At 41.9% G+C, this 24,457-nt stretch overlaps 1 protein-coding gene across 1 annotated transcript in view; it reads left to right on the forward strand.

Annotated features, from left to right (window-relative positions):
- Positions 1 to 338: 338 nt before the first annotated feature.
- The window catches only part of PIK3R1 (phosphoinositide-3-kinase regulatory subunit 1), a 79,795-nt gene continuing 55,676 nt past the window's right edge, over positions 339 to 24,457 (forward strand). The window contains exons 1-2 of the mRNA XM_037902934.2: positions 339 to 458; positions 5,297 to 5,993. Of these exons, the coding sequence (XP_037758862.1) occupies positions 5,660 to 5,993 (334 nt within the window). The 5' untranslated portion in view covers positions 339 to 458; positions 5,297 to 5,659. The remainder of the gene's footprint in view (positions 459 to 5,296; positions 5,994 to 24,457) is intronic.

Here is a 24,457-nt window from a genome sequence, read left to right on the forward strand (position 1 = left end):
TGATTTCCTTCTGCTCCCCCGCGGGGCGGTGGGGCAACGGAGGGCCCCAATTTCCGCCCTCTCGGGGCTGCTGGGGGTCTCCGGGCAGGTCGGGAGCGCGGCTCCAGGGGGCGGCCTCCCGCTGAAGGCGGCGCCCGGCCGGCCGGGAGAAGCCCCCGGGGGGAAGCGCGGCGGCCGCAGGACCCGGGCCGGACCCAGCAGGCGCCCGGGGCCGCGGCCAGCGCAGAGGCTGCCCGCCGCATGACAGCGCGGCCGGGTGGGCGGCGCCCGGCCCTCGCAGCCGGAGCGGGTTGGTCGGGCGTGGGGAGGCGGGGCGCACGCCGGGCCGGGAGGGGGCACCGAGCGGAGGGGCGCTGGGGCGGCGAGCCGAGCGGGACGCGGCGGCGGTGCCGGGTGCAGGGGCTGGAGCGGGCTCCCGGCCGCAGGGAGCGAGGGACGGCGCGGAGCCGCTGCGGACGGTAAGGGCTGTACGCGCCCGGCCCCGCCTGCCCCGGGGAAGAGCTGCCCGAGCGAGCCGGGGGCTTCGGCGCTGGGCTCCTTCCTGCACGGCCGGGGCCTCTCGGAGCGGGGGCAGGATCTGAGCCCCGCGCGCCGGGGGTGGTGGCAGGCAGGCAGGGAGGGCAGGAAGCGCTGCCCCGTGCTGCAGGCAGCCTGCGTCCCCGCGGCGGGGGGCGTTGGGCTGTTCAAAACCTAGCTTAGCCCGTAGTTGGTCCTGCCCGTGGCCGAGATGGCGAGAGACAGCGCTCCGGGTTTGCCCTGTGCAGCCAGCCAGGCTCTTTGCAGGAGCCACTTTCCCCTTTGTGTGCAGCGTCTTGTGCAGTTGCTGCGGGAGCCAGCTCCCCTGTTAGACCGGGGCGTGGGGAAGGGAGAGAGGCTCGCAGGACGCTCCCAACTTTTAAACTTCAGCGTTTATTAACTTCTCGTCAGGAACCAAAGCAGGCATGGTGTCCGCAAACTGTAGTAGCGATTCTTTTTTAATAAAGGAATTGGCTGACTTAGCAAACCAAAGAGTGGACGGCACTTCCTACTTCAATGATATGTGTGGTGTAGGAGCGTAGCAAGATGTTAGATCTTTATATTGTTGAAAAGCTTTCATAGCATTGCAACTTTAGATTTAAATGTCAGCATTCAATCTCTTGTTCATAGCCACTATGAGCAATCCGTACAACTTCACATGAAAAACTGCCCCGCTGGTTTATTTTCATTAGAACTTAGAGGTATATGTACATAATGCATTTATTCCTGCTTTTTTTTTTAATGGACTGTGTTTAGAAACTTTTTAAAAATAAATTAATATTTACTTGCATTTATGTTGGGAGATTTATGGAAAGAACTATGCTTTGCCTTTCTTTCCATGTGATCTCTGAAAACTTTCCCCATATATTTAAAAAAACAAAACAAAAAAACCCTTTCAGAGTTACTTAGTAATATAACTAATGTCTTCCAATTTGGCAAGTTTATGTACAGATTTCTACAACAAACTTTTTTCATTGGAGATATTTAGCAGCTTGGTATGGGAACGTTTTATACTACTTTTGAGAAACTGCATTGCTTTCTGAATCTTAATGATGGTATTTGAAGGAAGAATAGCTTTTGTTAAGTGTATTGCAACTTTCCTGTCTGGGTTTGTAGAAACAATCTAATGGTTCAAGGATTCTGGTCCATAAGTGAGAGGAAAAAGTACACTTGGTTGCCAAATCCCTGCCTCCAAGCGATGGATTGGCTGTACTTGCAGTATGTTGTGTTGACAATTGTTAGTTTGTCCCCCAATCCTACACCTGTGGGAACAGAATTCTGTCCCTCTGACTGATGGAAAGCTGATTTCCTTGCAGAAGTGATTTCAGTCTATGGGTGACCTCTTAACTGCCTGTCAGAGGAGGATTCCAGAGGGGATTACTTATCCTTCCTCTTAATAGGATGGAAAGACACTTAGGTCTGGCTGCAATATAAATTGGTAAAAATAAAAAAAAAAAAAAAAAATTCAAGATGCTGTCATTTATCTCCAGCATGGCCTTGCAGTCAGTGTATATATAAAATTTTATGGAATGTCTGCTTAAGTTTCAGAGTGGCATTTTTTGCAGGAATCTGGGATTGATCAGTGTAGTTTGTCTTTGTAAAAATATTTGAATTAATTCAGTGCAGGAAACCACAGATGCTTAAACTGCTTCATCTAAGGATAAGGCATTATAAATGGTGTGATAAATCATATACAATACATTTTATGATATTTCATTGGTTTATTATAGTAATTTTCTTTTCTTTAGCAAAATAACATCCAAACAAGCTACTTATCTATCTTATTTTTATTTAGAGAATGGTAGCATCACACTTTCATTGTAGCGATAACTGAAATTTGAATTGCACCTTGTAGACACCTAGTGGGGAGAAGTTAGTCAAGCAAATATCCATTGTTGAACTTCTATTTCAGTTCTTTCAGTGCATTGCACTGCATCTCTAAATTTGTTGATCTGGTCTGCTGACAAAGCTCATGTGATAATTAAAGAAGGAAAGTTTCTATGCTAGGCAGATTTTTCTAGGAATTTTCTTTTCCCCCACAGTGGATTAGGGAATCTTTGGAAAGAAAGGTCAGATGAATGCATGTATGATAGGAACAATTGTATCTTGTGTGTAGTCTATTGGGGGCGGGGAGGGGGTGGATTTTTGTTACTCTGATGATATAGAAGTATTTTGTGGATACATGTGAACATGAGCAAATTGAAGCAAGTCTCCCTCCAGCCTGGCAAAGACTGAAAGCAGCATTTATTCATGGGGGTGGAAGGCAGATACATTTTCCTTTTTAGTTAGTCAACAGAGGAATGCTGCTGTGGGAGGAAATGCTTTGGTACCACAGGTGTGGGTGCCAGAACATTATTTTTTGGATACGGGGGAAAATACTTAAAAATCTGAGTGGGGGATGATGTGTAGGAGCCTCTAGCAATCTAGTGTTTAATTTTAAGTAAGTGGTGTTAGCACAAGGCATATCGTAGTGGAATTCTGCCCAGAATTAAGGATTGATAAGGTTACAAGTACTCCTATCTCCTCAGGATCAAGCCCTTAGGCTGCAAATAGAACAAATTAGCATTTGGTATGTTTACAATCCTCCTTCTACCCCATTGTGCACTACTCCACTCCGTCTGCCACCTGGCTATTCATTCATATTTCCTCCCTAAATATAGCAATGTTTCTTGCCAATGGTATGCCTTCCCCCCCCCCCCCCATTTTAAACTCCCCTAGCTGAATAATAATTAAGGCGGTCTCTTAGCTATTTATTTTTAACTCAGATGTCTGAAGATAGAGACAATATAACTCCATTTGGAATAACATCTTAACAGGACAAAATAAAGAACTGGTGACACGGTTGATTTTTCTAAAGAGAGCGTTGCCATACAGCTAAACTAATATCTAAGACTGTCATTTATTGCTGTTTTTTAAACTCTTTAACCACATTTGCCCATCAGTGTATAAAGACTGACTGGGCTTTATGTGAGGAACTTTAGCAGGACAAAATGGCTGCTGTCCCCTCACCCAAAATTGACAGGCAGGCCTGATGTTGTGGTCTAACCTTGCAGAAACCGTTATTCCTGGTAGATACCACCTCTACTCTAGCATACTATCTGCAACTTCTATGTCATTGTTTGGGCCACTAGTTGTGTGCAAGCGTGGCTTCAATAATTCCTTCCTGGTCCAACTGCAGTGGTGTGCCAGGTGCCTTTATAGCAGCCAGAAATTAGCCAGGAGCAAGGATTTTATGCCCCTCCCCCCCCCCTTGGTAGCTGTGATGGAGAGTGATGCAGCAGCCCCTATGGCAGTGCTGTCTCTCTTGAGGATTCTACTATTCAGGATGAATCCAGCAGTGCCCAGTTAAACTGGCTTAGGGCAGCTTCATGCTACCTGAGCAGTGCAAAATTTTTCTAACCTACCAGTGAATCGGGCCCTTTGTTCTCACATTGTTCTTTTTGATATGGGACTATTCAGTCTGGATTTTTTCTACTACATTAAACTAGTTTATGAACATTTCTTACACTTGCACAGCACTTCAATATACAGTAAAATTATTGCCTAATCATATTACATAACTCTTAAGACTTTTATTCTGATGCATTTTAAAAGTTTTTCAGTGTGACACTGAATAGTTCGCACTCTTTGGTATCCCAACACAGCAGTTTGGTATCCCAACACAGGTATCCTGATGGTTGGACGTAAGTAGATGCAAAGGAATAACAATTCAAATAATACAGTTTAAAAGGATTCTGTTGTTCTGTATATCTTTGTTACTATATATTAAAAGGTTATTTTCAACAGTGTTTTTACTCATTGCTTTCTAGTTAGACTTGATTGAACTTTCAGACCTATAGTTTCTTGTGTTAAGTAACTTAAGCACCCACTCTCTCAACCCTGCTCAACTGCCCCTTCTTAGGCGGTCTGGGTGTGTCATTTTCAGTTGCTGAGTAACATACTTTACCACTAGAAAAACAAATTAAAAATTGAGGGGGAAGACCCTCACCTAACCAAAAATATAACATAGCATAATTTAAGAAAAATTGAGAGAGGGCAGGATGACTTCTGACTTCTGTTGCACAGAGTATGAAAATTAAAGGAAACCGTGCTAAAAGGGCCCAAACAATCTGTAGGAGGGGGAGGGAGGCTTAGTAAAAGTAGCATCATTCGTCACCCCCTCTCCCCCCCCCCGTTTCTCAAACAGCAAGTAAGCTCCTCTATGCAAGCATGTATGGAGGTCCCTGGGCTTACAGGAAAACAACTGTGCACATCCTCATTCTCTGGTAAAACTTCAGGGGAATACCCTTGATGTGAATTCTGACCATGTCATCACTAATTCTAGTGGGTTCCCATTCTGTCCTGACATATCTCCTGTGAAGAAAGGTTGGGGCCATGTGCTAGCAGAAAGGCATTAGATGGAGTCCTGCTGTGAGGTTAGACAGCTGAGTGTGCTGAGGGAAGAAGTATGGAGCAGCTAGCCCTCTGCAGGTGCCCCGATATCCATAGTGTATGCCATATGTCTTGAGACATGGTGGTTCAGAGGGACATACATCCTATTTGACTGAAGGATTTAAATTGGTCTCTTCTGACCAGATAAGACTTTGGAAAATTAGCATGTGTAAATGGCCATAGTTTTGGTGTGACTTTGACCCTCTTTTCAGCCTTTCCATGGGAATGTATGACCTCTCCCATGCTTTCAGAAGTATGTCTTGCATATAACTTAAATGTAACATAGTTGAAGTCTTGCAAACTTAATGAAGACTGAAACAATGTCATGAATCTTTTTTTCTTTTTCTAGATACAGCATGTGCACGGAGCTCAATAATGGATGTTCTATGGCAAGTACATCAGAAGAAGGTGTAACAGGCTGTAAAATTCAGCTAAACTTGAATTCTTGGTCCCAGGAGTGCCAGGAAACTCAGAAAAGGAATTAATTGGAAGAATATTGATCTAGACTTGAAGTGGAACACACCAGCAACATAATACCAGATCCTGGTGCTTTTTGAATCTTTGGAGGATTGTATTCTTTAGGAATTGCTATTGACATTTTAACTATCCCATTTAGTACATTTTTAATCTGTTTGTACATAAAGATTAATCTGGACAACTTGAGTTTTGTTATTGTTTAATTACATTATTGAATGTTAAAATATTTGCCAAGATGAGTGCAGAAGGATACCAGTACAGAGCTTTATATGACTACAAAAAAGAGCGAGACGAAGACATTGACTTGCACTTAGGGGATATATTAACTGTGAATAAAGGTACCTTAGTAGCACTTGGATTTAGTGAAGGGGAAGAAGCGAAGCCTGAGGAAATTGGTTGGTTGAACGGCTGTAATGAAACCACAGGGGAGAGGGGGGATTTTCCAGGAACTTACGTAGAATATATTGGAAGAAAAAAAATATCTCCCCCGACTCCGAAGCCTCGTCCTCCTCGACCCCTTCCTGTAGCACCAAGTTCTGCAAAAGTTGAAGCAGACAGTGAGCAGCAAGGTTAGTGCTGTTAGTTCAATAATTGTTTTTCTTGTGACATTTTTTCTCTTACTAGATTTCTCTCTGTTCCACAGTTTTTCATTTAAATATGTTTGTGTATAGGACAAAACTGGCAAAACTGTAGTCAGCAATTTATAGAAATCCTATAAAGATTTCATATGGAGAATGAGCAGAAAAAGCTGATGGCAGTTTTTCCATTTTTGGTGCATCCAATTCACTAGCAGGAGTTCTCTGCAAATATTGCATTCCCACTGTAAAATTCTTTTGTTTAATGTCTTTAAAAGATAGATATAACCGCAGGTGAAAATATTTCTAATGTTAAACATTTTCTCTTACAGTAAGATCAAGTATTTATAAAATAAGTAATAGAATTATCATAGAAGAAACTCCAGTTCTTTTACCATGTTCCCTGTCCAGAAAGTGTCTAGTTTTTTTTTCTGTATAAAGGAGAAAACTTCCTACATTTAAGCACATTCTTGCCTAACTTCTGCAACATGGTGGTCAGAATGAAGGTAGGATTTGGTCTATGGTCCGTAGCTGACATTGGAGGGAGTTTTAATTGAAAATTGTAAGTAAATATCTGTCTTAAGATGATTTGTGTAATCTACCTACTAAAATTCAAACTTTTAGGCTATGTTTACACTAACACTTTTGTCGGCAAAACCTTTTTGTTGGTCAGGGGTGTGGGGGAAAAAAAAACCACACAGCGGACTGACAAAAGTTTCACCCACAAAAGTGCCAGTGTCGACAGTACTGTGTTGGCGGGAGAGTGTCTCCAGCCTACATAGCAACCACCACTCATTGGGGGTGGCTTAATTATGCAAGCGGGAGAGCTCTCTCTTGCCGGCATCAAGCGGCTACATGGGAGACCTTACAGTGGTGCAGCTGCAGCAGTACAGCTGTGCCACTGTAAGGTCAGTGTAGACATAGTCTACCAAAAGAAACCAGGCAAGCCCAGCAGACAGTATTTTGATATTTAAATTAAAGAACACTTTTTGCATTAGTCCTTTATTTCAGGTGCAGAAATGCTTAAAAAAAAAATCACTTAAGTAATTGTTCTGTAACAGTTTCCTTTTTTTCTGTTTTGTTTGTTTTTACTAATAATTAACTACATATAGTAGCATTTTTGTTTAAATCACCCTGGTTTCTGTGGTGGCACAATCATCATATACAGTGACATCACATCGTGCTACCAAGGATGTGGAGGTGGTTGTGTTACTCAGAATCATGACATCAGTTAATCAGATGGAGTGGGATGGAAGCTGGTTTTGAGAGATTCTGTTTAAACATAGCTGCTTTGATAATCTACAATGACCGGAAAGGGAATACAGAAAATCATACATAACTAAATGGAAATTTCTAAAACACACCTTTAAAATGTGGTGGAGGCTTAATAAAGAACTCACATGACTTATTCTTCACAGTAACTCAACCTTGAATATTTATGAATTATTTGTAACTCGTAGTGTTTTGATCATAGGGACTTAGACCCTGGGTAAAATTTTTAAAAGCATCTATATCCCATTTTTAAACTCTGGCCCTAAGTGCTTAAATTACTCGAAGTATTTAGTCAGCTAGTGGGATTTTCAAATCACCCAGGCCCAAGCCTTTAAAAGTACTTATGCTTTGCTCTGCTCATTGTTGTAATGCCTAATCCCTAGGTGGTCTGCCCCAGACTAGGCGCCCAGTTTCCCATACAATACATGAAGAGAGCTTAGGCAGTTAGAAAGGGATTTTCAGAAGCTGGTCAACTGGGCAGGAACTTTCCTAAGCTATTCAGAAATGAAGTGGTGGGAAGAAGGGCTTAGGCATCTAATTGGCTGACCTGGGGCATGTGGCTGATGGGCCAGAGATAGCCACCTCTCCACTCAAGATCATCAGCTGTGAATCTTCTCCTGGAGTTAGGCACCTAAGCTGGGTCAGCCTCTTAGTTAGCCCATGCCCTAGCATCCAGAACTGTATCTCCTGCTTGTGCTTGAAACCCGTCTTATACTTGCCGTGTGCCCTCGTTGCCTTTTCTGCATGTGCTTTGCTGCTCCTGCGCCTATTGGTAGCCTGCCTCTGACCCTCCTGATGCAGGGGTTGGCAGGTAACAGGTATTAGGCTCTGAGCATGCCTACAGGATTGGGCCCCATTGGTGAGATAAGTGTTCCCCTGCCTACTGTACTTAAGAATCCTATTTTGGTGTCTCTGGGGCTTAGACTTGAAGAGGTGCTTGGAGCCCTAGCTTAGCTGTGGAACAGCATCAGCGCTCAGGTGGCTTTACAGAGGTTGACTTAGGTGCCATGGGTACTTAGATGCTGGTGCCTATGAAAATGTCAGTGGTGCCTAAATGATGAATGTGGGCACCTAAAGAGGCAGATAAATGCCAATATATCTTTAAGGATTTGGGCCCTAACTCCAATTGATTTCAATGGGAGTTGGGTGTCTAAACACTTTTGGAAATCCCATTAGGCACCCTATCTGTATCTTTAGGCATCTAAACATTTAATCTGCCCCAGCCTCCTAAATCCCATTGGCTTTCAATGGGATTTAAGTGTGGAAGAGCCTGCCTAACTTTTGCAAATGGGCTTTACATTCCTGACTCAACTAGGTACTTTTCAAAGTCCCAACCTTTCATTGTCTTTTTGGCAACTGGAACACCCTGATTTTGATGCGACTACAAGTCTGGTAAAGATTGGTTATTTCTTCTCTAAACTTGTTACCTGCAGAATAACTTATTTGGGTGGGCAGTAAAAACAAGAAGCGAGCACTCTACTAGGCAGTGCTTGTTTGAAAATACAGCAGGCTAGGAGTGGAATATATTTATTGCCTTATGTGCTGAGGCAGTCACCATTAACAGGTAGTGATTGCTGAGTCAGAAATTTAGGTGGTGCATAGTAACTTGCCTGAGCTCCACATGTCTCCCCATGTTTACTTGAGGGCAATTTAGAAAGTTACCCTCAGAGCTGTATAGTGACTGTCAAACTTTTCAGAGAAGTCACACAGCTAATGTTGATTCTTTTGAGCCCCTTATGGAATGTGCTCATTATGGACACCTCTGCAAGCTCTGGCTCCGGTTGTTCAGTGAAATTCTGATATTGCCTTAGAGCCCATTGTTGGCTTGTGTATGAATGAGTGCAATGTGCTGGTAAAAATCCCAGACGAAAATAGGTATCTCCCTTTTTGAGTGGGACAGTGCCCAGAGCTCCAGTGGCAGAATCTCCCCTAGCTCTTGCTTCAATACAGAGTATTAATTAAATGTGAGATTAGCATTCTTTGATTACCTTGAAGGTCTGGTGACCTAAACTGCAAAACGTGCCAAATTTAACAGAGAATTTAATAATTTGAAAGGAGATTGGCCAACAGCCAGAGTGAGTTTTTGCAGAAACTTTTAAAAAATCATTTTTGCAGTCCTAGACCTGTAACTTCCTGGTAAAAATCCTTTACTTCCCCAAGACTGGTTTGAATTCAGGGGTTTCTGTGCATCTTGTAACTGACTATACAGTTAGAACGTAAAGATCATTGAATGGCGTTCTCTGCACAGTTGTGAGGGAAACACAAAACTTTGAAGTCCAAGTGGCACTGTGAAGAATTAAAAGCTTGTATATTTACTTGAGACAAATTAGAAAAGAGTAAAGATTGAAAAGGGATCTGTTTTTTGTTGTTAAATAACACACCATACAAACTTCTTAAATTAAGGTACAGAGTATGTGCACCAAATACTGGAGACAAAAGAGGATGGATTGAGGGGAAGGGGGAAATAAACTAATGTTAAATATAAACACAAGAAAAAAGTAATTTGGACCAAAAAAAAAAGGTGCAAAGTGTCACTGGGATGAGACTTGTAGGTGAAATGGGAAATACAGTACCAGACGAAAATAAGAGTAGTTAAAAATACATTTGATTTTCAGATGGCTAGTTCTGGTTTAAAAATTGCTGCAGGGAATGGAATAGTTAGTATTGTCTACAAGCCAAACTAACATGGCAGCAAGCCAACAAGATTCTTCCCAGGATGATAACGTATTGCTCTGCACACCCCTAGAATGCATTTTGAGTATATTAATGCTTGCTGAGAAACTTGCTTGACTGTATTTGGTCAAGTTTATATTTTCATTGCTTAACAATTTGAAACTGCTGTAAATCAAAGTGACAGTACTGGTGGAGGAATTGGAAATAATGATATCTTTCTTTACTGTAACTGTCTGTAGTTTGTGTGCTTTTTATTTGTTCTGTAATTTGAGCCAACTGTGTGTGTGTGTATAATATATACACAATGATAATAGTTTTAGTGAGCTTATCAGAAAGACAGTTCTTTATACCATATATACCATACCAGGTGCTTAAAATGAATTTTAGTCTGTCAGTGTCTAAAGTTGAGAGAATTTTTAATAATCTAATGTTTGACTATTTATGTTTTTGTTGTTTTTGTATTTTTCTCATGCTAGTCAATTTCTAGTTAACTTCACTGTCAGGTTTCCATGCACTAGATCATAGCTACAGTTTTTGGCCCAGATGAATAACTGCACATGTTAGTAGTCCTATTAAATTTAATGGCACGAGTAAAATTAAAATTACTCCTAACATTTGCAGTATCAAAGCCTTTGTTTATAAACTGCATAGAACTCTTTATTATTCAAAATTTATAAGCTATTAGAATATTTGTCAATCTTAAATTATATAAAAGCAGTTTTTACTATCTATAAACTATAATTTTTGGGCACCATTTGAACTGACTGTCCCATTTAAGTTATTTATAGGAGAATGCAGAGGGCCAGAATTCTGGTTAGTTACATGAAATTTTAGGACTTTTCATTCTGAGTATCTTCCCTCCTCCTTCTAATTTCTCTGAATTCAGAACAAGTCTGGTTTGCATGGGGTTGATTTTTCTACTGCATCTGGGTGGGATCATGATTGTGGGAAGGGTGGGAGGAGGAGCTACAGGGCACTGATTCAGAGCTGGTCAGGGCTATGTTGCAAATAGCCAGCCTTACCTTGTGCCACTGGTACAGAGTTCCTGTCCCGACATGCACCTCGTGTATGGAGGAAAAAGGGAGGCATGGGGATGCTGGCACTATAGATAGCAGAGCCACTTCCACCAGGGGAGCGTTCCCCAGCACAGCAGGGATTTTGTCTTAGCTTTCTGTAGCCTCTTGAAGTTTACACAATGTGAAATAGCCTTAGCAGGCTGGAGAATCCATCCCTGTGACTATAATGGACATAAGCTGTAAAACATGAACTTATTAGGTGAGCAATTCCCTTCCTCTGCCCTACAAATCCTTATCTTAATCCAAAATTAACAGGTTACTTGTAGCCCTGTTAGGTTCCCTGGTTTTTTGACTCGGCGCTCATCTGACCAAATGTCTTCATAGAATATAATTTATGCATATCTGAATCAGTTTGCTGAAAGTGGATCTTAGACTCTGGGGTCTGAAGTTTCATTAATTTACAGAAATGTTTTCAGATTGAATATTATATGCTAAGTTGTTCTCAGTTTTTAAAACTGAGTTTGCAGAATGAGGTGGGCAGTCAGACCAGAATTTCACATTAGCCATTTGTTTCACTTTTACTGTTCTAAAAAGCTTGGTTACTTCCTGTACAATTTAAAACTGTCACATCTGTTAACAATGAACTCGCTCAAAGGGTATGCAAAGCATTAATAATCATGAGCAGAGCATCATCACAGCGTCATCACAGAAATTCAGCCTAGATTTTTAAACCCTCCTTTCTCTATTCTGCTGTATAGATACAAATCAGCAAGTCAAACATGATGGCTGTGATGGGGTATACTCATTATAGGGGGCACCTCCTTGTGCCTTCCTCTGGGGACCAGCTCCTGTGTGGTGTGGTGCCCTCTTCCATTGGTTACTCACGCTGTGACCCTTCTCTCTCTCCCTCTCCTCGACTCAGGGTGCTCCCTCTTTGTGACTCAGTCATCTGGCCAGGCCGTTATATAGTCCTCCCAGGGTAACAGAGTGCCTCCAGACTAGCTGTAGGGGAACCCAGGCCTGTTCTCTACACAGAGTCCCTGGGCTGGAATCCAATAATGAGCAGCCAAGATCTGCTCAGTTGTGCTCCTTGCTGCTGTTTATCTGGGCTCCTCCTATTCAGCCCTCTCAGGCATTCTTTCCCCACAATTCCTTCTTCCAGGGCTAGGATCCCAGGGTTTATTCTCCCTTTAGGTTTTCTCCTCCCCCATCTATGGTCCCAGAGAGTGACGGCACACTCCCCCTTTACAGCCTTCTTTGGCTCTTGACTTCCTGGCTTTATGCTAACCAGCTTGCTCCTGTCCACCTGGACTTCATGTTCAGTTAAGCTTGGTATTCCTTCCAGGTACAGCCAGATACTATAATTGGCCTCTAAGGCCCACATTAACCCCTTCAGGGCCTGTGTGGGGGGCATGCCCCGCCACAATGGCGCATGCGCCAAAGTGTTGGGACTCCCTTTCCCCATACTGCTCAACCCGTCGATGACCAATTGTGGGATGCAGTGTGTGGCAAAGGCCGAAACGGAGGGGGACTAAAAACTTTATTTATGCGTGAAAATTAAAATGCTGTAGGATTCATTCCTTTATTGTAATTAACCTCAATGCAATTATTTCTTTCCAATATAGATAATGTTCAACAGTAGCAATAAGGGAGGTGCTTTGTGTGAAATATAGGTAACTTGGGAAATGAGTGATGTCCTTCAAAATAAGGGGCATTTGAGAAGTATGCTTGGAGCATCACTTCCTAGAGAAGTGATGGCTATTTGATGACATGCAAGCTCAGCTATACTTGATGCTGTATGAGCTGTGAGACTGCATAGTTCTAAGATTCCTCTACTCAGAAGTAATGTTGATTTGGTGCTTCACTTGCTTTGCTGCACTGAGGGGAACACTACATCAGCACTTTCCGCTGGCAGTGGAGGGAAGAGTGAGCAGATGAACCCTAGTGGTGTGGGGAGAAGAGATGCCAAGGGCTCATTATTTCTTTCCTTCCTTTTTCCCTACACAAACACACTCTGAGGAGGAGAGTCCATCCTTCTCTCCAAGGTGTGGAGGAAATAGATCATGTTCCCTCCCAACCTATTATGGGTTGCCAACTTTCTGACCGAACAAAACTGAACACCCTTGCTCTGCCCCTTCTCTGAGGCCCTGACCCACTCCCTCCATCCCCACTCCCTCTGTCGCTTGCTCTCCACCACCCTCACTCACTTGCTCATTTTCACCAGGCTGGGGAGGGACCCTTTTTGACTGGGTATTTGGTTGAAAACTGGACACCTAGCAACCCTACCACGTGGATGGAAAAAGAAGGAAATTGCCAGCAGAAGGGAAGAGTCTTTATCTTATTCAGTAAATGTATTTGCCAGTTAGATGAAGGCTTCTAGGAAGTTCTCAGGATTGCTGCTGGTGCCTTAATACTGGTCATTAACAACCTTAGAGTTGTGAACTTCATTTCTGAAATGTTCACTGCATTACAATGCAGTATTTGTGCAGAAATCAATGTTATGTACAGAATTTCCTTTTCTTCCCACAAAAATGGGCTGCAGAGCTGTTGGCCACCACTATGGGGCTCTGGACCTGGCAGAGCCCAGCTCACAAATAGAAGATGCTGCCTGGGGGATGGGGAAGGAGCTGGAGGGTTCCCAGCAGCTGCAGTACCCAGCCCGCCCTGAGGGAAGGAGGCGACATGCTGGAAACACCGTACAAGACTAGGACCCAGCATCAGGCTGTTTCTCCTTCTGGATCCTGGGCTTAGGTGGGGAGCAGGGGTGTGAGTGTCTGGGCTGGGGGGGCGGCCCACAGCTAGGTTCTGGGTGTCTGGCTTATCTGCTGGACGAGGGGGAGGGGGAGCAGAGAAGCAGACACTGGGTTGTCATAGCAGTTTACTTAACACTCTACAGCTGAGGGAATTTTTTCGTCTGTATTGTTAGACACAGTTGCTGATAAGTATTTTGAAATAAATTACAAAATAATTGAAACTGGCATGATTATATAGTGTTGTTTTGACAAAGTTTGCAGAACTTTAAAATATTGTGTCTAGAATTTTTAATTTTTTAGTGCAGAATTCCCCCAGGAGTAAATGTTTGACTTAACAGTGCTGCTGTAACCAGAAACATGACAGTAAAACAATAGTGTGGTAGTGCATCGGTGACTTCATTAGTTTACAAATCTAAACACTTTCTAACTGCCCGGTCAGCCAGTGTATCTGAAAATCAAGTTTACTACCTGTTACATCATGAACGGGAATGAAGATTCTGGAGTCTACACCTAGCTGAGGTAGAACGGAACACAGCTTATTTTCCCAGCTATAGTGACTCTACAGTACTAACAACCGGAAATGGCTTGCCCTGAGTACAAAGGTGTCACTTTATTGACCACGGCTTTTGACTATTAACCCACATTTAGATTTGGTTAGTTGTAGTTTAATGTTTTCTAAAGCTGCGTTTAATAGTACAAGAAAGTTGCCTTGCCAAGTGCCTAGTTTCTGAACTATTAAATTATGTGGACCCTTGAAACTTCATAGCAATGAATCTTTTATATCTTCTTGCTTTTCTTTTTTTGTTTTTATTGGAGGAAGAAGCAATGTGAAAATATCCCCTCCGTTATCTTATAAAATGATTGAGGAGAACTCCATCTGCAGATGGAACCTGTTGTGAGATACACTTGCTGGGCTGTTGATTTTAGATGGAGTTGCTAAAAACAAAATGTACAAAATATGCTAACTGAGTATACAAAATAGCTATATATTTTGCAGTACAGTTCTACTCTAAAAATTGTGGGAGGCTTCTCTTGGGTGCTTTTATTTATTTATTTATATTATTTATTTATTTATTTATTTGGTCATGATCATCTGCAAATTAGAAAGGCTAGTGTAGTTGTCAGGTCCTTGCAACATAGCAACAAGGCCAAGCAGTTGGCTGTTATGGTAAAGATTAAAAAAGATAAGCACCAAAATTCAAGTTCTGAAAAGCCACTTTTCATATTGTATTGCTGGCTTCTGGTCTTAAAAAAAGGCTTTTCAGAGGGTATGGGGTGTGTGTGTGTGTTCCCCACTTCCAAGTCTGAAGTGCTCTTTTGAATCTTGTTTGTTCCTCAAATATGTGTTGCCTTACTGTGCAAAATGTTTTAAAACAAATACTGGGGAAAATGTCATTTTTTCCATAGTTATAGGCATTTTTGGTAGCCTTTTCTCCATAGGATCAAGGCATTTGGCCTACATGATGATTTAAATGACTTCTTGTGCCAAATTCTGACTTGGCTTACACTCTGTGTGCAATCAGTTGCATTGGGTGTAAGTCACTAAAGTCAGGGCAGATTTTTCTTCTTAATGATTTTCTTTGTGGACACTGTTGAATAATTGCCCTCTACTTCACATGCCATGAGCTCTGTAATGTAATAAACACCATGAAGACAAATGTCTAGCACGAAGGAAGCTCTAGTCTGTCTGTGACCCATTCTTGCAGTTAATGTGGAATGCTGAACAGATAGTTGTCAAAGAACATTGTCTTCAAGTGCCCTTTTTAGTTAGCTCAAAGAGTAATCATGCTTCACTTTTCACAAACAGCCTAGATATTATTTTTAAAAGAATATAGAAATTGTGTCCTTAGTAGACTTGTAAGGACACAAAATCCTAACAATGTTCTTGTTTTATTCAAAACAAGAAAAATGACTCCTTAAATCCAGGTTTCAGAGTAGCAGCCGTGTTAGTCTGTATCCGCAAAAACAAAAGGAGTACTTGTGGCACCTTATAGACTAACAAATTTATTTGAGCATAAGCTTTCTTGAGCTACAGCTCACTTCATCGGATGCTGTAGCTCACGAAAGCTTATGCTCAAATAAATTTGTTAGTCTCTAAGGTGCCACAAGTACTCCTTTCCTTAAATCCAGAAATCTATAAATTTTTATGTTTGTGCATGCTAATGCAGCTGGTAATTGTTAATGATCAGAGATTTTATCTGAACTGGTTAGTTTTCGAGTTGTATTTGCATTGCACAAAATATAGTGGTATATTTGTAAAATTTAGCTTAAATTGTATGTTAAACACTAAGACATGGGGAGGTGCATGATTGTTGCCTGACCCCACTGACTGGTAGAGGGAAGTAAACATGCTAGTACTGCAAAAACCCAGACTGACAAAGAAACTACCTGTTTTTTGCTGTAAGGAATACTCACCTGTTAGTTTGGCTCTGCAGTTATTTTAATGATGCTATTTTAGTCAAATCTGTACCATTATTTAACTCATTATAGTTGTGTTTTAAAAGTACAAAACAACCATTTTGACTAATCTTTAAGTGACCTTAAGCCTTTTGTACTACCCACTCGCCACTTTTAATAGCTCCATATGTCGCGCACACACACACAGCAGATTTAAACTTTGGCAAATATCAAGTGGCCTCCTCATCTTAATCAGGATCATCGTAATCTGTTCTACCATCTATAACTCATGGCTGTCTGAAATAGACGCTAGACTAGTAAATGCTTTTCATTTAGGTTGTACATGAGAAAATTAAAACTTTGAGATTCAGCAACACATGCTGTCTTACAGCTGTTGAGTACTTGCCAAGAAAAAATAATTCTGTACCACCAGCAAATGACCATACCCTCTTAAATAGTTGTATGGTGCCAATTACACATCCACATTTTCTTGTGTGAAAGAACACAGATGTTAGCAATACAGCTGGCCATCAAATCTTTCACATGTATATCTTTCTCCCAAGCTGGTTTCCATGATAAACTACCATGAAATCAGCCTGAAGGCTGAAATCTGACGAATTACATTATTTTAATAGCTAGGAATGAGAAGGACAATTGCATGATAAGTACTTAAGAATAGTGAGAGGCCTTATGTATTCAGAGCACTTACAGTACTTTGGTCATTATATTGAAATCACCCTAAACTTGAGAACTTAGTTACATTATTTTGACACCGAAGGGAAGAAAAAATGTAATCTTAGGTTTTATTTAGTAATGTAAATTGAAATTAATATCCCACTGTTTGGTTATTAAGACTGATTTCTGTTTGTACATTTTACTTTAAAAAGAACTATTAAAACTCTGTCATAACTTACAAAATGCCTTTTTAACTGTAACTTTGTATGGATGTATTAAATTTGCCTTCCTGTATCATTGCTGTTTATTTTCAAAGTTAAAATACTTTTTTCACCTTTAATTGGCATAGTCAAGGAAAGGTTGATATGGCTATAACTTGTCACCTGAAGTCTTGTGATGAATTACAGGGAAGTACAAATGCTTGTACCAACTCAACTTCCCTTTGTCACAACTGATATTTGGATTCCATAGTGCAGTCTGGAGTAATAGCACCTATATGTTAGTCTGCAGTTTCATTGTTTGACCGTTATTACAAAATCATTTTACAAGTGGATGGTATCAGAAGTTATTAATTATGATGGTAATAAGTGTTTATAAGTAGGAGCACAGGCTTGATATAAGTAGTTAAACTCTTGCATAGTTAAACTGAAATGCAATCTTCACTGGAGATTTAAACCTTTATTTTGTTTTTTTTTTAAACATCTGAAATGGCAAAAACCAAGACATAGAAATGTAAACTTTGAGTGAAATTTGAATAAACAGAAGCTTGATTGAAAAATGAACTGATTGAGGGAGAATGAGTTTAAAAATCACCCCCTTTGGCAGCCTTTTATTAGATTGTTTTTTATCTCTTTTACAAGAAATCTAAAACACTCTGGGGTCTGTCATTTGTCTCCATTTTTGCTCCTTCTGTTTTCAATTATGCCAATATCAGTTACACCATATGGACAAGCGCTATATTTATTATCTCTTTTTTTGGGGGGGGGGGAGGGTTAGTAATGACAAATGGGAGCATTAAGCCAAACCCAATGTATCTGATGTGGGTACCATCACTAACTCACTTTAGCTGGAGGGGAAAAGACCAAACTTCTACCTCTGTAGCCTAGGAGAAAGTTCTTGCGCTAGGAATGGTGAGTCCTAGAGTTCAAATCTCATCTCTTCTGGCTACTGGCTATATTTCCATGTACTTTACTTCCCTTACTATTGACTAAGGCCATGAATTCCAACTCTGGAAAGTGCTGGCCAAGAGCTGCTGAATCTCAACCTCCATTTTTTAAATGTTAGCAAAGCGCGTATGCTAACTCCCTTCCTGCAGTCAAGAATAGAACCCAGGCAGGTGTCTAATGTGACAAACCTCAATCTTATTCCCTGCACCATATTAGCTGTCATTATACTAATTTTGGGCATCCTGTCTCTGAGCACAGTCCTCTCCCAGAAACAAGGGTGGAATCCAGGATTCTTGATCACCGGTATTCTACTGCTGACTAGTAAACAGTTGTGTAACCCCCTGGAAAGTGTGTGTGAAGTCTAGTTCCAAGGGCTGGTAATGAATACTGTAGCTCAAGTAGCAAGGGTCTAAACTAGAGAGCTAGAGGTGAGGGTGTTCAAAACCTATTGCTGACCTATGGTGGGGGATGATATGACTGCATGTGATTCACACAGTGGGGGAACCTCTCTAAAACATATTTGGTACATTAAAAACTAATCTGTAAACTATGGTTTGAATGTGTTTCACATTTCAGTAATTTGTCAAGCATTCTACTTGTGTAATTGATGGCACTGTGTGTTATGCCTCGTTTTTTTGTGCCCATTCAATCCACGGAGAATTTGAGTTTGTGGCAGCTCCTTAATGTGAGAGCAGAGCTCTTCAACAGAAATGGTAAAAACATTCTTTTAGCTCTGGGGCTCCCTAGTTCAGTCGCTGACGGATGACTTGGGATGATTGAAAAATTTCTGTCAAAAATGTGTTTTGACATCAAATTGGGCTTTTGACCTAAAAAAAAAAAAAAAAAAAAAAAAGCATGGAAAGTTTTTGCTGTCTGAGGAAAATTCTGATACTTTGTCATAAAACTCTGTGGCTGACAACCAAAACATTTCAGTTGTAAACGGCATGCAGTGCCTCATAGGACTGGTAATTTTGATGCCTTATGTGCCCTTTCTCCTCTATTGGCCAGCTTTTCTGGCCAGACTGCATCTGCCACGATGCAGCACAACCAGCTACTCCTATGAGGACACACCTCACCACGAAGGTAGTAAATCACAGGATTTATAGTTCAGCTGGAGAGCATGGCCCATAGAGGAGAATGGAAGCAAAATGCCCCCAAACTATACCACCCATGCTATGAGACACCCTTGCACCACTTTCAGTGGAAATACTTAAGTTTTTTTTATATTTTTGGTAAAAACTCAATTTTCAGGGGGAAATGGACTTTTTTTTTTTAACTAGTTCTAGTGATATGAACTTCTTCAGAGGTTCCCCTCAGCTAACAGGTTATATCATTGGTAAATAGGGAGGGATGCTCTTGGTGCACTTACTTCCAGTAACTTTTAAACAGGGATAAAATGTTATAGACACCCAGACTTTACTGCAGCATGTCATAGCCTTTCTGATATCTTCTGTCACTGGGTTTTTGGTTAGGCCAGTGAACACAGAGCTCTCTCCCTCACACCAGGGAACTGTCCCCTGGAGGTCCACCAAACCTGTATAAAAATACTAGTAAATTAACAAAGAGAAACTACATATCGTGACAATTAAGGTTGAATCACATGACAATACCCCCAAAACTTTAAAAACTCTGAAATAAGAAGCTAAGGTGAAAGATTCTTGCAGACTTTTCCACCTTCATATTGCCTACAGCACTATCAATAGGGCATCCCAATGCTCCATTGCTAGGTTTTGGTTTCTGTTGCTACCTGATGGTGTTAGATGGAGGAGTAAAAATGTCTACATTATTTAAAGAGTTAGGCCCAGATTGCCTCCAGCTTGGGAAGGGCTATTGGGGAGAGCATTATGGCTCCCTGATTCTCTGAGCTGGTTGGTGCTGGCCCTACAGGCTTCAGTGCCAGCTGATGTGGGTTGGAGGTCTCCCAGGGACTGTAAACTGGCTGGGGAGGGGCAGAGTGTACTGTGCTGCAGCCATGTCCTCTCCCTGCCCCAACCAGCCCCTTATGCGAGCCAGATATAGGGGGTGATGCAAGGGTCAGCTATGTTGACTTTGTAGCATTTGAGTGCTCCACCGCACTGGGGGAATTCTTAGCTAGCCAGATGTGGTTACTTTCCAGCCCCGTTGTGCCTCTCACAGCAGTACAGGCAAGATCTGGCCATTCCTTTTTCATTTCATGTTTATTTTACTTGTTTGCAATGTACTTTTTCCCTGGAGAGAAACTTCAGAAAATGTCATCTCTTGACATTTTTGAGGCAAGTTATTTTGAGTAGTTTGGAGTGGATTCTGTACAATGGTTTGAATTCAATTTAAACTATGTTCCTGCCAATCCAAATCTAGTCAATTGTTCTAAAGCCAGAATAACATAGTTACTCATTAGCCTACATAAGCAATTTTCTTATGAAAAGCAAGGCTTAGCGAGGGTTTTTTCCAGTATAAGCCTGTTCTGAAACTTAAATTCTCTTTGTGGTCTTCACTTTTTGGCCTGTTAGCAAGAGAAAGCGTTTAGGAATACATATTCAGTTACACAATGGTAAGTAGCAAAAGCTTGCTTTGTATCAAATATCTGGAAATAAAGGACCTCTGTTCATTTAGTAAGGGGTCCTCGAGGGCACTGGGAGTTGTGTTGAATTCTTTTTGCTCTGCTGTATTTGTAATTTATTACCATTAGTTGAAGGATTAGCCTGCATTCCCTACTGCTTTTATGTGTTTCTAACTTCCTCTTGGGTTCAAATTTAGGGCTGACATCTACTAACCCTGTCCTCGTTTAATCTGTGTAATTTGCAGTCCAAAATTTAAACTGCTAAATATTCCTAATCTTATTCTTAGCAGGATACTTTCTTTTTGGTATAGTAAATCACTGGGTTAATAGCATTTACCACAGAACATTTTAAGGTGCTCGGCTTCTTTTGAGCTGGTTATTGGCTGACTATAGAATTCTGTTTCTCTGCAGAGCTAAAGGAACATTTTGCACCCATCTGTTGTATAGAATATTAATTATTGTCCTGGACTATGCTAGTTTAACCATCAGATCTGCAGATACCAGATGTTTTTCAAACTTATGTTAAATCTCACAGCGAAAAACAAATTGGTATCTCGATGATGATTAAAGATAAGAAACTTTGACTAGCTTTTATAGCTTAGTGAAAAAGGGAAGACAGTTATAGGCTGGTATGGTTTTTCTCCAGATGTTTCCTCCAAGGCAAATATCTAGGGTTTTATTATGACACGGTAAGGGCACACCAACCAAATAATGGAAAGCAAAGAAGATTCTTATCTTACTGTTCTAAATATCCAGTCAGTCAAACACAGTGGTAAACAATGTATGTCAAAACGTTCAGCTGGAACATGCATGTGCTTGTTAAAAAGATGTGAGCAGTTCTCTTCTAAATTAAGACATAAAATATTTTATTCAAAATCCTATCAGATGCAATGAAAAGTTCTTTTTAGTACTAGAGTGCTTGTAAATGTTGCACATGAGTTGGGGGTGGGTGGGGTTAGAATCATAGAATATCCGGTTTGGAAGGGACCTCAGAAGGTCATCTAGTCCAACCCCCTGCTCAAAGCAGGACCAATCCCTAACTAAATCATCCCAGCCAGGGCTTTGTCAAGCCTGACCTTAAAAATATCTAAGGAAGGAGATTCCACCACCTTCCTAGGTAACGCATTCCAGTGTTTCACCACCCTCCTAGTGAAAAAGTTTGTCCTAATATCCAACCTAAACCTCCCCCACTGCAACTTGAGACCATTACTCCTCGTTCTATCATCTGCTACCACTGAGAACAGTCTAGATCCATCCTCTTTGGAACCCCCTTTCAGGTAGTTGAAAGCAGCTATCAAATCCCCCCTCATTCTTCTCTTCCGCAGACTAAACAATCCCAGTTCCCTCAGCCTCTCCTCATAAGTCATGTGTTCCAGTCCCCTAATCATTTTTGTTGCCCTCCACTGGACTCTTTCCAATTTTTCCACCTCCTTCTTGTAGTGTGGGGCCCAAAACTGGACATAGTACTCCAGATGAGGCCTCACCAATGTCAAATAGAGGGGAATGATCATGTCCCTCGATCTGCTGGCAGTGCCCCTACTTATACATCCCACAATGCCATTGGCCTTCTTGGCAACAAGGGCACACTGTTGACTCGTATCCAGCTTCTCGTCCACTGTAATCCCTAAGTCCTTTTCTGCAGAACTGCTGCCGAGCCATTCGGTCCCTAGTCTGTAGCAGTGCATGGGATTCTTCTGTCCTAAGTGCAGGACTCTGCACTTGTCCTTGTTGAACCTCATCAGATTTCTTTTGGCCCAGTCCTCTAATTTGTCTAGGTCCCTCTGTATCCTATCTACCTCTCCTCCCAGTTTAGTGTCATCTGCAAACTTGAGGGTGCAATCCACACCATCCTGCAGATCATTTATGAAAATATTGAACAAAACCGGCCCGAGGACTGACCCTTGGGGCACTCCACTTGGTACTGGCTGCCAGCTAGACATGGAGCCATTGATCACTACCCGTGGAGCCCGACAATCTAGCCAACTTTCTATCCACCTTATAGTCCATTCATCCACCCCATACGTCTTTAACTTGCTGGCAAGAATACTGTGGGAGACCATGTCAAAAGCTTTGCTAAAGTCAAGGAATAAGACGTCCACTGCTTTCCCCTCATCCAGAAAGCCAGTTATCTTGTCATAGAAGGCAATTAGATTAGTCAGGCATGAGTTGCCCTTGGTGAATCCATGCTGACAGTTCCTGATCACTTTCCTCGAAGTGCTTCAGAATTGATTCCTTGAGGACCTGCTCCATGATTTTTCCAGGGACTGAGGTGAGGCTGACTGGCCTGTAGTTCCATGGATCCTCCTCCTTCCCTTTTTTAAAGATGGGTACTGCATTAGCATTTTTCCATTCGTCTGGGACTTCCCCCGATCACCATGAGTTTTCAAAGATAAAGGCCAATGGCTCTGCAATCACATCCGCCAACTCCTTTAGCACTCTCGGATGCAGCGCATCCAGCCCCATGGACTTGTGCTCGTCCAGCTTTTCTAAATAGTCCCGAACCACGTTTTTCTCCACAGAGGGCTGGTCACCTCCTCCCCATGCTGTGCTGCCCTGTGCGGTAGTCTGGGAGCTGACCTTGTTCATGAAGACAGAGGCAAAAAAAGCATTGAGTACATTAGCTTTTTCCACATCCTCTGTCACTAGGTTGCCTCCCTCATTCAGTAAGGGGCCCACACTTTCCTTGACTTTCTTCTTGTTGCTAACATACCTGAAGAAACCCTTCTTGTTACTCTTAACACCTCTTGCTAGCTGCATATCCAGGTGTGGTTTGGCCTTCCTGATTTCACTCCTGCATCCCCGAGCAATATTTTTATACTCTTCCCTGGTCATTTGTCCAATCTTCCACTTCTTGTAAGCTTCTTTTTTGTGTTTAAGATCAGCAAGAATTTCACTGTTAAGCCAAGCTGGTCGCCTGCCATATTTACTATTCTTTCTACACATCAGGATGGTTTGTCCCTGTAACTTCAATAAGGATTCTTTAAAATACAGCCAATTCTCCTGGACTCCTTTCCCCCTCCTGTTATTCTCCCAGGGGATCCTGCCCATCAGTTCCCTGAGGGAGTCAAAATCTACTTTTCTGAAGTCCAGGGTCCGTATTCTGCTGCTCTCCTTTCTTCCCTTTGTCAGGATCCTGAACTCGACCATCTCATGGTCACTGCCTCCCAGGTTCCCATCCACTTCTGCTTCCCCTACTAATTCTTCCCTATTTGTGAGCAGCAGGTCAAGAAGAGCTCTGCCCCTAGTTGATTCCTCCAGCACTTGCGCCAGGAAATTGTCCCCTGCACTTTCCAAAAACTTCCTGGATTGTCTGTGCACCGCTGTATTACTCTCCCAGCAGATATCATGGTGATTGAAGTCTCCCATGAGAACCAGGGTCTGGGTTCTTTGCTTGCTTAAAGGAATAGTAATATAAAATAGAGCAGGCCCTGATCCTACTCCCGCCTAGGTCAGCGGCAAAACCCCCTTTCATTTCACTGGGACTAGGACCTGATTTATAGTCAAGGATTAGCAGCAATGGGACACATCCTGCAGTCCCTTAATTTGATCAATGGACATTTTGCCTTAGAAGTACTATGGGATTTGGACCACCAAAGACATAATTATGCCAGCTCTGTGGTGTAGAGCCACCGTATTTACAGTATACCAAATTAGTGTATAATACACTATATACAATAATTTAAAGGAAAACAATTATTCTTTGTCCTTTCTGAGACTTTAAAACCAGAAGGGACCGTTATGATCATCTAGTCTGGGCTGCATAGCGGAGGGCACAGAATTTCACCCAATAATTTCTGTATCAATCCCATAACTTCTGGTTGAGGGTAGTCTCTCTCTCTCTGTCTCTCAGGGTATGTGTACACTGCAATTAGGCACCCGTAGCTGGCCTGTGCCAGCTGATTTGGGATCAGGCTAAGAGGCTGTTTAATTGTGGTGTAGATGTTTGGACTCGGACCTCAGCCTGAGG

Source organism: Chelonia mydas, chromosome 5 (genome assembly GCF_015237465.2).
Source record: "Chelonia mydas isolate rCheMyd1 chromosome 5, rCheMyd1.pri.v2, whole genome shotgun sequence".
Lineage (NCBI taxonomy): Eukaryota > Metazoa > Chordata > Testudines > Cheloniidae > Chelonia > Chelonia mydas.